This window comes from Apodemus sylvaticus, chromosome 2 (assembly GCF_947179515.1).
Source record: "Apodemus sylvaticus chromosome 2, mApoSyl1.1, whole genome shotgun sequence".
NCBI classification, from domain to species: domain Eukaryota; kingdom Metazoa; phylum Chordata; class Mammalia; order Rodentia; family Muridae; genus Apodemus; species Apodemus sylvaticus.
In genome coordinates this window covers 61,260,515-61,273,856 of record NC_067473.1, presented here as the reverse complement: position 1 = coordinate 61,273,856, position 13,342 = coordinate 61,260,515, and the positions used below count along the sequence as shown (strand labels likewise).

The 13,342-nt window shown below is 44.4% G+C and overlaps 1 protein-coding gene across 3 annotated transcripts in view; it reads left to right on the top strand.

The window, feature by feature from the left end:
- Positions 1 to 13,342, top strand: part of Dgki (diacylglycerol kinase iota) — a 453,557-nt gene that overhangs the window by 210,299 nt on the left and 229,916 nt on the right. For all 3 annotated transcript variants that reach the window (XM_052173449.1, XM_052173448.1, XM_052173450.1), the window contains exon 6: positions 834 to 899. In XM_052173449.1, coding sequence (XP_052029409.1) covers positions 834 to 899 — 66 coding nt within the window. The remainder of the gene's footprint in view (positions 1 to 833; positions 900 to 13,342) is intronic.

Here is a 13,342-nt window from a genome sequence, read left to right as displayed (position 1 = left end):
TGTAAGGGAGATGAGGCCCTCCAGGGCCTCTCTCCATCTTCACTGCTGTAGATGCCAGTCCCCCCTGTAGTGCCCTCAACAGCTAGAGGTGATGGGACTGCTCAACTCTACCCCAGTGGTGATCATCTGTTTGGGATGGAAAAGACTTACTTTCCTGCAGTTTATGACAAGAATCGACCTCGAAAGCTTGTCTAGTTCAAGGTGACCCAGGATGGTGTACAAACAGCTGTCACCCACACACCAATCCTCTTGTCCTCATTTTCTCTTTTCTTTGATGTTTCTCTTCTTTCACCTTATCTAATGATTCTCAAGTCAGTGTTCCACATCAGGAGATGGTGCTGAGAATCCGATCTTTTCTGTTCCTTGTAGGCAGAGGGGTTAACACAGTGTGGCATACCCTGCTGCATGAAGCACTGTGTGTGCATTTGTTCAGTTGTATTGGAGATGATCAGGTTTTCAGAATTTCTCCACTCTCTGGGTTTTCTTTTTATGAGCCTGAGTCCTGTCCCAGCTGAAGATCCTTTAGCCCCTTCACACACCTGCATGGGTTTTGATATAAGAGAGTGCAGGCTGCTGTGCCCTGGGCACTGGGGAGACAAGGATTGGGGGAGGGGACAGGAAGCAGAGGACCACTGTGAGTGGAGAACGGACTTCTTTAACTCTGTGTGTATTCATGTTTATCGCTGAACAAGCCACACATGTGCACATTTGCTTTCATGCTTCCATGGGCTTGGATTATAGTTTATAGCAATCTACACTCCATAAATGTCCAAAGCGATCACTACTGAGGACTGCAAATTAAAACTTCTTCATTTCACTCTGTTTTCTTGCAGAACTTTGTGCGGCACCACTGGGTCCACAGGAGGCGGCAGGAGGGCAAATGTAAGCAGTGTGGTAAGGTAAGGGCCCAGCCAGCCTCCCACAGCCACCAGCGGGCTCCTCGGGCCTTGGCAAGCACCCAAGGTAGATGAGTCCTGTCTCTAAATGTCATGATGTCCCTGCATCTGTTTTTTGTTTGTTTGTTTGTTTTGTTTTTTGTTTGTTTGTTTTTTTCCTGAGAGGACTTCTTTTTCAAGTCTTCTTTTTAATTCTTCTAGCAGTCTCTACAAACAGTGACCATCTAAATAAAAGGAGATGATGATTTTATTTTCACAGCTATGGTTACAGTGGTGCAAGGGACTTGTTGAATTTTGAAAACTGAAGTTTTCCTATTTTGTCAAAAGACTTTCCTGAAGGTTACTAGATCAGCCTATTCATTTGATCAGCAAAAAATAATAAATAAATAAATAAATAAATACATAAATAAATAAATAAAATCGTGGTTAAGCTGATCCGAAAGTGTGGGAATATATATCACGACATACATTGCTGCGTAGAACTCTTTAGAGTACCCCATAGTTGGAATCTAGAAATGTCACTTTCTTGAGACACTGCCCAGTCTCTGGTAAAAAAGATGTTTTCTTCAGTGGTGGTTCTGTAAGCCCCTCAGGGTACAGTGCCTTTTGAAAGAGTGAGGTGGGTCAGGCCTGGTGGGTATTGTGACCAGATGCTGTGAAATGCCACACATTCAGTAGTGTGCTGACCTCGACTTCCTTGAGACTGTGTTTCCCTGTGTACAAAGACTGACCTTCCAGATGCCATGTCTACTGCTATGGTGAATGTGTAGCTCACTGCATGGATTCTACCTGGAGTCTGTCAGTAGCAAGCAGATGGGCTCCAGTCAAGGGAAGTGATGTTTTGGGGACTAGATTCCTCAATAGATTGCTCATTTATTTACTTACCTTACTCCTTTGGTCAAGCATCAGGCTGAGTTGATTACTAGATAGATAGATAGATAGATAGAGATGGATGGATAGATAGAGGAGATAGATATAGAGAAGAGATCTTAATACAGAAATACTGGTAGTCTGGGGCAGGATGTAGAGACACATGGAAAAATGTATTGATTTTGCTATTTTGCTCTGTGGGAAGAGAACATGTTGTATCCTTTCGTCACCATGTTCTTTGCTGGAAGGCTCTAGGTCATGGCCTTCAATTGTAATGAGTAAGTACCATTTGTTCTCTTCAACACGGTGGCTTTCAGTTAGTAGTTCTTTTGTCTGGGAAGGGCACAGGCAGAATGTGGTGAAGGTGGAGAGTGAAGTGAGAGGGGATAAGAAAGAAGGGGGTAGGAGAAAGACTGGAGCTTTGGCCTGGAGAGTCAGCCTTCTGGTCTCATGTGAGTGTCCTGCACTGGGTCCATGTGTCTCTTCTCCTGTGGTGTTGATTTAGGGTGTATGGTGTTTTGCTTCAGGGATTGGGGGCTGTCTATAATGGGGAAGAGACAAGGGTGGGGAGAAGAAGAGGGTGTGGAAGAAGAGACTGACAGGCAGGGTAGCTAGTTTTGGAGTTAAGGATGGGATTGTGATGCTGTGTCTGAATACATTCCTTTTTTTGGAAAAACATCATCCCAGAGAACTCTATGGCTCACATCACTCAGAGGTTCAGGTTATAATAGAGCAGGAAGAATTTCCTTCACCCATAAACACATTGTCTTTTGTGTGGAATATTCCCTGGAACCATTTTTGCATCTTCTTTGCAGCCTCCTTTTATGGTGGCCTAGTCAACTGGCAGGAAAGTGCTGGACTCTCTGTACCCCGTGAGGCTGTGGCCTTGCCTCCTTCCCTGGCCAGTGCTCTTAGGCAGTATCCACGAAAGCTCCCAGCTTACCGAACAGCACGGGTATCAGTGGACATGTCCTGGTTCATCACACACTGTTCCCGTAAAATAGCACGGCTGTGTTCCTCTCCTGTGTTTATAGGACTGTTGCCTAAAATGTCTTAGGCTCAAGCAGTTATGAGATTGATGTTTTTAGGTATGTGTCTCCTTGCTGGATAATAAATAGCCCTGCTCTGGATCTTAGCGTCTACCCTAGACTGTAGGCAAGCTAATGGCTCCGTTCTCATTTACAGAGGAATGGATTGGAAAAATCACTTCAAGTCCAGGTGCTTTATGTAATTTCTCTTAGTACTATTGCCAATTCTTATACTTTCTTAGATTTTAAACTCTACTGGCCTCTCCCTCATACAGAGGTGAGCACACATCCTCATGTGCACACACACACACACACACACACACACACAGGAGAGAGAAGGGTGGTGGAGAGGGAGGGAGAAAGGAAGGGCGGGAAGGAGAGAGGGAAGGGGAAAGGGAGAAAGCACTCATGGAGAGGAGGGAGGAAGGAAGGGAGGGAGGGAGGGAGGGTGTGTCCTCTTATTCTGTAACTTAGTCATTGGGATAGGATTGGAAAAAACAAGCACTTCACAAAAAACAAAACTTTATTTGTGTTTAATTTTGCATGTATTTTCTAGTGTTTTATAAGCTGAGGATTTTAAAGGAATGTTAGTGGGTTATTAGTGGTTTCAATCTCTACTTTTTAATTTGTCAATAAAATAAATCTTTGAAGTGATGTTCTCTGGAGCCTTGAATGTGCATCCGTGTGTATGGCTGTAACTATCCCACGAGGGTGCCCTTGATGGAATCGCATAGCTTTTTAACATGCGCTTAACCCCAACCTACCAAGTTTATAACCATTGTGCATAGTTTCGCATTGTCATTCATAATTTTGTATTATGAAAGAGGCAGATGTGAGTCAGAAAGAGATGAGACACTCACACTCAGATCCTTCAATCTGATGAGGGATTGCTAAAGAGAATATGTAAACGGAAGAAGATGTGGCGGGGAAACCACAGAAATGACGAGGACCACAGAGGTGACTACTGACAGGGGGAAGGGGCTGGAGCCTGCAGGGTCACAGGATTCACCAGCTAAGATGTCCTTCCAAATAGGAACATACAGATCTTCATTTAATTCCAGTCAATAATGGCCAAAACCAATGCAAAGTAGAACCCAAGTCTAGTCCATAAAGGGCGACTTTGTATTATGGGATATAGCATCAGCAGTCTATCCTTAAAGCCAGGATACACGCTGAGTCTGCCTGTAACTAACTCCTCTTCATGATATTCACTGAGTTCATTCAGCTCAGATGCCTACAGCAATGAGTTGTCTAGAGCTATTTTTTAAAATGTCAAAATGTGGAGGAAAAGTCTATTAATGAATATAGCTGAATGGACCCTCTAGACATTTAAACCTACAAATTAGTGTAATTGTAGAGACATGTTTCTTAATCACAGTTTGAGAGTTTCTTTGATCAGGCACATTAAAACATTGTAAAACAAAAGAGCTGCTTTTAAAAACTCACAAGTCGCTTTTAAAAATATTTAATATTTAAAAGTATTAAATATTCTTGAACAGCATTTACAACTATTATTTATATTTTATGTGTATAGGTGTTTTGCCTGCATATATGTCTCTGCACCACAAGCATACAGTACCCATTCACAGAGGGCGTCTGATTCTCTGGAACTAGAGTGAGAGACAGCTGTTAGCCCACATCTGGGTGCTGGGAACTGAGTCCAGATCTTCTGTAAGAACAGTGTGTTTCACCATGAGGCCATCTCTCCACCCCCGATACATCAAATCTTGAAAGCAGTTTTTTATACCATATTTAGTGAAACTTAGGTCTGACACATTCATATGAATTATTTGTTCATGGGACATGGGCCTTTCACATGTATGCACTTCAGAAAGTTAAATATATATAACAGGGAAACATGACACCTAATCTTCGATTGTAATGGATACTGTTAACAACTAATTTCAGAAGGATGCGAGAAGTAGTATGTAAAATGCACACATAAAGTACATATAATAACTTTTGTAATAGGTAAATGAGAGGGTAATTAAAAACACTGTAGGGGATATAGTTGAGAAATCACAGTGAAAGAGGTCATAGGGCTGAGAAATAATAGTAAATGCTTATCTGGAGCACCGGGGACATGTCCCATTAAAGAAATGAAAGACCCATTCTACAGTGTGTGCATCTAAAAATGTGTGTGCACCAGAGTCAACTTTCCATACACTCTGCTATTGGACTGTGGAATGGATGAGCACTGGTGAGCCTGTGTGCACTGGGCCTGTATGTTTGTCCTGCTGCAACGGAAGTGGCTTTTCACCACTAGTCATCAGAAGATCACAGAGGAGGTGTAGACTGGCACAAAATCTATCTGAACTCTCTGTGTGGACCCTGCCAAGAATCGGCCAGAAGCCTGGCTTTTCTCCTGTCTGTGGCTGAGAGCAAGAAGGATGGCGGCAGTCATCACGTTAGTTACTCTCTGCGGAGCACGGAGGTGGTTTCATGGTGTCCTTATTTGGTATCTGGCTAATTTCGCTTAATGTACTATCATTTGGGTTCATGCAGGGTGGAGGAGGAGGTAGTAGTTAAAGGATTCAGTGTTTCAGTCATACAAAATGAGTCTCAGAGATCAACTGCGTAGCAAGGTCTCTATAGTCAACAGTGCTGTGTTAGACGCATGGCGTTTTGCTGAGAGTAAATCATATGTAAGCTGGTTTACTTCCCCCTTCCCCTCTTCTTTCCCTTCTTTCCTTTCTCCCACACCCTTCCCTCCCTCCCTCCCTCCCTCCCTCCCTCCCTCCCTCCCTAACTTGCCTGCTTGCCTGTTACCTGACTGCTTGCTTTCCTGGTGCTTGGAATTGAACTGAGGGCTTTGAGACTGCTAGGCAAACATCTTACCACTAAGCTACACCTCCAGCCTTTGCATAAGCTTTCTTATTTCTGAAAATGAAGCCGGTGGAAGAAAGCTTTTGGAGGCTATGAATATGTTCTTGGCACAGTGTGTGGATCTGGTTTCACAGGTATATGCTTATCGAGTTGTATATTTAAGATCTACAGCCCTTTGCATTTTATTTGCATCACAAAAGCATTAAAAAGAAGGAGACAAAATGCTCAGGGTTTCCCTGCAGTCCTCTGGTGGACTTTTCATCCTGTGGTTGTTACCCTTCCAGTCTTTGGCCTGTCAGTTTCCTCTTAGGCACAGCCATGGTTACTCCATGATTACTCCAGAACCCTTTGCTCTCTCTTCAGTGGTGACTCACTCTAGCATCTCTTTCAGGATGCTGCTACTGGGGCTATTGATGTGTGTGAACTCAAGTCACCATACTTGGAAGAGTCCAAAAATGCAGGTTACAGGCAGAATGAGGGCACTTCCTGATGTCTCAGGCAGGATGAGGGCACTTCCTGATGTCCCAGGCAGAATGAGGACACTTCCTGATGTCCCAGGCAGAGTGAGGGCACTTCCTGATGTCCCAAGCAGAATGAGGACACTTCCTGATGTCCCAGGCAGAATGAGGGCACTTCCTCATGTCCCAGGCAGAATGAGGACACTTCCTGATGTCCCAGGCAGAGTGAGGGCACTTCCTGATGTCCCAGGCAGAGTGAGGGCACTTCCTGATGTCCCAGGCAGAATGAGGGCACTTCCTGATGTCCCAGGCAGAATGAGGGCACTCCCTGATGTCCCAGGCAGAATGAGGGCACTTCCTGATGTCCCAGGCAGAATGAGGACACTTCCTGATGTCCCAGGCAGAGTGAGGGCACTTCCTGATGTCCCAGGCAGAGTGAGGGCACTTCCTGATGTCCCAGGCAGAGTGAGGGCACTTCCTGATGTCCCAGGCAGAGTGAGGACACTTCCTGATGTCCCAGGCAGAATGAGGGCACTTCCTGATGTCCCAGGCAGAGTGAGGACACTTCCTGATGTCCCAGGCAGAGTGAGGACACTTCCTGATGTCCCAGGCAGAGTGAGGGCACTTCCTGATGTCCCAGGCAGAATGAGGGCACTTCCGATGTCCCAGGCAGGATGAGAGCACTTCCTGATGTCCCAGGCAGAATGAGGGCACTTCCTGATGTCCCAGGCAGAGTGAGGGCACTTCCTGATGTCCCAGGCAGAATGAGGGCACTTCCTGATGTCCCAGGCAGAATGAGGGCACTTCCTGATGTCCCAGGCAGAATGAGGGCACTTCCTGATGTCCCAGGCAGGATGAGGACACTTCCTGATGTCCCAGGCAGAGTGAGGACACTTCCTGATGTCCCAGCTGTTATCAGCTTCACTCCTGCTGTGGTTCTTCTGGTCTGAGACCAATGGCCCTAAGACAAATGTCCTCACATCTTCTCCCTGTTGCCTTTCCCCTTTAATGCTGTACATCATACCCCCTTCTATTCTTTTCCCCTTTTGTTCCCCAGAATCTGGCTCTAGGCATAAGCCTGGTAATAAATCTTCAATTTTGATTTCTAACCTTTCACGACCCTTATCTCCACACACATTTTATACGTGTGCTGCTCTTCTGAGTTTTACCAAAATGTAATCTGATACGCTCACAAGTGAAATGACTTCCCATAATATGACTGTTTCAGATGTAGCAGTTGAAAAGCAAACTATAAAAAGTTAATCAAAAAACTTTTGAAATATTTGCATTTCTGTCTCATTCAAAGGCTCAAAGATATCATGAGGAAATTCCTGTAAAGCCTTCCTGGTGTCCAGTGTATAAGAATGGGACAAGAACTACTTCTCTTTTGTACAAGAAAAATCAATTTCAAAGTATACCCAAATAATAATAAAAGCAACACATATCTGATCAGAAGGAAATATCCAACTCTATGCTCTTTAAGTTGACAAAGCAAATACCACACACACACACACACACACACACACACTCACACACACTCACACACTCACACACACACACTCACACATACACACACATACACTCACATACACACACACACTCACATACACACACACACACACACACACCTGCATATAAAATGCATGACATATGTATAAACTTATGCCATTCTTACCTGACAATAGCCTACTATGGTGGTTATCTTTGATTGTAACTTGACAGGATTCAGAATCACCATGGAAACATAGCTGTGAGTGTGACTGGGAGGTGTTTCCAAAAGGAAAGCTTTATCCCTGAATGCTTGCAGCACCATTACACCGACTCCAGTCCTGCGGTGAATAAAAAGGAGAGAAGGAGAGAGAGGGATGAGCACCCGCATTCTCCCTCTCTCTGTGTCTCTCTGAGTGTCTGTCTGCATGTTTTTTGTCTCTCTGTCCCTGTCTCTCTGTGCCTCTCTCTCCTCTTTCTTCTCCCCTCTCTCTGTTTCTGTCTTTCGGTCTCTCCGTCTGTTTCTCTCTCTCTCTCTCCTTCTCTCTCCTCTCTCTCTCCTCCTCCTCCTCTCTGCAGCTGCAGACACAATGTGATCAACTGCTTGGCCTGATGCTCCTGCCGTCATGCCATCTCTGCCATGATAGACTGCACCATGTATCTGTGAGCCCCAATAAACCCTTCTGAGAATTAGAGAATTCTTAGAATTAGATAATTAGAGAAATTTAAAAGAAAATCCCACAGCCTTTGGGATGTAAATAAATAAAGCAAGAAAAAAAATCCCAAACATGTAAAATCCCTGTGATTATAGGGAAAGGAAGGAAAGTTGGAAGGAGACGTGGTGGGTGAGCGGAAAGGGGGCTGGAGCACAGGAGCAATCTGCCCAGAGGATTAAAAGAAACTGACCAGCAAGTTGACCTTTCCCAGCTGGACTGTGCACATTGCAGGGACTTCCTGAGATCATCCTCTGCTGACCAGGCTGGGAAGGGGAAGTGCTGCAGTTTTCCTTTCACTGTGTGTCTACATTGTAAAGAACCTCTCTGTGGGCTCTGACCCTCACCATCTTTTCAAGCTACTTTTCTTGACTCAGTTTCTAAGGAAAAGCATACTACTCACCGTGCCTTGATTTAGAACTGAGGAGCATCATACTCTTCAGACAGTGATGTCAGAAAAGTCCCCTTCAATTAAAAAGCTGAGAAACATGGGGCTGGAGAGAGGGCTCAGTGGTTAAGAACACTTGCTGTTCCTGCAGAGGACACAGGTTCAGTTCCCAGCACCTTCATGGAAGCTCACAACTGCCTGTATCCCAAGTCCCCCCGGGATCCAGGGTCCTCTTCTAGCCTGGATCAAACCAGGCACAAATATGGTACACAAGCATGCCCACAGGCAAATGCTTTTACACATAAAATAAAAGTCTAAAACAAAAATATTAGGAAATAACATTGCTGGAACTCAATGAAAGATGATTTGCTTAGCATTCTTGAAGAGTTGGGTTCCATCTCAGTACTGATAAAGTGTGATGAAATATGACAAATCATATACGAGTTAGTGATGTACCTTGTTAAGGGGGAGCTTCCATTATGCATTTAAACCAGTCTCTATAGCAATAAAAAAAATGTACACTGAGCAGCTGGCTGAGAAACAGAACTTCCTGTAGAGAAGAACTACTCCAAGCAGATACCTAGATTTGTTTAGTCAGATAAGTCTAAATGCTTATCCAAGTGGACTGGGATGTTGTCCAGGAAGGACTGGTAAACGTCTAGAGTGTAGGCCTAATGATTCCCAGTTATACATCAGTTTCTGCTTACTAGAGACAATTATGGTAAAAACAGCATTCCATTTTGATATGGACCAGTCCAGTGCTGATGACAGAGCCACGGTAAGCTCACCACTCCCTCAACAAGCTACTCTCAAGTAGATGGCCTGCCTCCTATTTGTCTGGGGAACAGGATCACTCCTCTTGGGCAGTTTGATCCCAGGTATTTTCTTCTGTAATTTTCTGCATGTTCTGAAAAATGTTCCTAGTTACGAAGGATTCCCAGGTATCAGGCGCAGTCTCCAAGTCTCCATGGTCAAAGAACAACTGTTTTCCCCCAGTAATGTGGTCTCAGCAATGTAGTGACTCCTTTCAGTGACCAATGGTCTCCTGACACCAAAGTCCTGAGCGATGAACAGCAGTAGCTTGAGGTCTGAGGTCTTCTGTTTACATCTCATGACGAAGGTGTCCCCCGTATGACCTCAGAACCTTAGAAGTAGAGTTACGAGTGTGAAAATAACGAATTCCTCACATGGGACTGTGGGAGGAAGTAAACATATTAGGACAATTCTGCCCCCTCTTTTTAGGTTCTTCAGCTGTGTGTTTTGTCCTAGAGACTCAGCAGAGCACGGTGCTGATAGAATAACCTCTCAGAGCTCAAGCCTCTGTTCTCTGTAGCTCCAGAAGACCACTGCATGCCTTTCAACTGCAGACCTTCTGGGAGGGATGCTAAGTGACAGGACTGGTGTATCTAGTGGTCATATTCTCATTCAGCAGTGACAGCAGCTAGCTCATTGTTGGTAAGAGGAAGCTACGTCATTGGACCTAAGCAGAGGATGTCTCACTGCAACGGCAGGTGGTCCACTTAGAACCAAATGGGACCAGCAAGAGCAGGCTGTGGCACTAAGAGTTAAATCTGTTTTTAGTTCTTACAAGGTGAGTTCTCTCTGGTGGGAATGAACATATAAGACAATTATCTTTATGGTTTTGGCTCTCATCTGTTTACCCACAAGACTCTTCTTCAGACCTCTTGTTTTTGTTTGATTGTTTGCTTTTTTTATTCCTATGTGCCTGATGAATTAGCCAAGCCATTCAGTGTCATTCTAAGTCTGGTCAGTCTCTTTAGACAATGAACACAGTTCAGTAGTTCAGTTCCACCTGAATTTATGCCCATGGTGAAGAGGGCTCACTTTTGTCTCTGGAGGACTCTGAGAAGACTTTGTGCATCAAGAGTCCCTCGCCCTGAACTTACACACAAAGTTGATCCATCCATGTCCTGATCTTTCAGATTCTTCCTCTTCTTCTGGATGGACAACAACGTTTTCTATATATTTATTCGTGGGAGTGTCCAGAAGACCTGATTCAGTAACAAGAGATGGCATGGAGCTTCTGAGATACTCTAGTGGATTCTTGGTCCTGTGCATGCCAGACTCCAGATAGTTCCACTTCAGTCTTTATGACAGAACCTAGCTTGTGACACTTGGTGACTCTTGGCCAGGTATTCCTGTACCAATGCATAACAATGCTACACTAGCTGCTTCTACAAGGTCTATGGTCCTTTCTTGCAGAGGACATATGTCCTTGTTTTGGAATCCTAGAGTCTGTGTTGTAATTTTTCTTGTGCCACAAGAATCATTTTTCCTCTCCTGCCCCTCTAAATATGTAGGGTGGCAGGGCTGCTGCTGCTACAGCGAGGGCCTGTGGCAAAGCTCTTTTCTGTTTTGGATTCCGCTGTAAGCTAGAAACATTTAATATCACCCACTAAGTGGATCATGACAGACAGTATTCTTGAATGTGGAAAATACTGTCTGTAAAAACCAAAGAAGTTGACAAAAATGTTGAAATGCAATCATTTGCTCTTTGTATGGAGAGAATATTTTAGCATGCCTTGACTCCCTGAATCTCACAGGCCTCACTGATTTGAGTACCGTGATGGTAGGGCTTGTCTGCCTACCTTCTCTCCTCTCTAAGACATTCAATGTACCTGGCATTTCCTGTTCATTCACTTTAACATGATGTCACTGACTTGACAGAACAAGTGATGGGTGGAGGGTTCATTGGTTCAGTACATGTCACTGCAATTGGATTATGTCCAAGGGAATTACGAGCCTAGAAAAAATATATTGCTAACCCTATACATGAATGCACATAGTTTTTTTTAAAGTTTCCTTTCAGAGAGGGCCAGAAAATAATTTATCCAACAAATCAATAACTATGTGTCATATACTAAGTGCTGAAAGCACCTGAGTTTGGTAACACATCACAGCACCCTGGTTCGGTTCACACTTGCTCTGCATTTGGCTTCAGTTGCATCTTGTTTTTTTGTGGACTGGTGAATGGAGTGGGAACATGTAGGTGTGTAAGCTTCTGCCTCTACATACACACACGCACACACACACCACACATACCACACATGCACACATGCATACAGGCACACACACCACACACACATACCACACACACACACACACACACACACACACACACCACACATGTGCTCCACATACACACACACACATTCACACCTCACATACAGCACACACCACACACACACACACATCACACATACACCACACACATTCACTCCACACAAACAGCACACACCACACACACACATCACACACATACCACACACATGCTCACCACACACACACCACACATGCATACCACACCCCCCCCACATATACCACATACCACACACACTCCAATCTCACACAGGCACACATACACTCTCAGAGAAAAATAAGTAAATTTGAAAAACAATACTGTTGTCATAACTCTCAAACTTAACCACCAGAACTCACCTAACAGCAGTAGTTTTGAGGGGACATCAGTTCTGACTTATGTGTGGCTGGGAGGGTTTCATGAGGTTCACCTGGGAACTGTTGCTGTGTGGGCCCTTCCACAAAGGACCCAGAAAATAGCGTTGGCACCTGCGAGTTATCAGGTGTATTTGTTTTTATTCTCTTATTAAAGGCCAGGCAGAACAGACACGGACAAATCAGCCTTGGTCCAGGGTGGACTTCCTTTGCCATCCTCTTCCCTGTCCCAGTCACTCCCCTCTGCTCTTTGTCTTTTCTTTCCTTTTCTTCTCTTTTCCCTTTCTTCCTGCTACCTTCCCCTCTTCTCTTCATTTTCTTCCTTTCCATTCCTTCTCCCCTTTTACTCTTTCTCTTTGCTTGGGACTCAGCTCAGAATGTTGTGTCTTCTAAAACAGCAGCAGCAGCAGCAACAACAACAACAACCAACATCACAAAACCTGAGCCTTTCACACCCTGGCTATCTGTACTATCGATCAATGATGTTGCCTCCTTATCAGGATAGGTGTGCTCACTTGAACATTTACCAATTTTCTTCAGATTATTTGAGTATTTCTCTCTCTTCAGTTTTTAACTACCTACATTATGGCCAGGAGTCCTCTTAATTAGATACAGTGACATATTACCATGTTCCTTGCTGTGGTCCCAGGGACCCTTCCTGCTCCTTCAATCCATGGGTTCCAGCTTTGATAATTGGTAAGGAATAGAACAAAAGACTGTGACACTTTATTGAACCATCTGTTCACTCCCCATTCCTGTGATCCTCCAGCCATGTTTTTTTTTTTTTTTTTTGATTCTGTTGACTGAGCAATGTCTCTTTTATCAGAAGTAGCTTTTGTACATGTTAGGCACATTTACTGGTATGAATTCTCTCTAGATCACTCTCCATTACAGCATCAGACCTTAGCAACTATAGCATTGTGCTTTGATGGCTGAGGACTGTCATGTCATCCCTGTGGCTTTGCAGTTCTCTAATTCTGTTTCCTGTCAGACTGTTCACTTGGTGAGACATTTCTTCCCATCAGGACTAAGCTTCAAAGGAGTCCTGCCTGTGAGCCTCTTGACATGATGACAACTTTCTCAGCAACACAACATTAAAGCTTTGGTCAGTGTGGTATCCTATGGTCAACTGAGCTTTCCTCTCTACCCATTGCAGCTCTGTAGAATGCCGGCCTCTGCGATTTCAGTTGCCCTGCCTCTG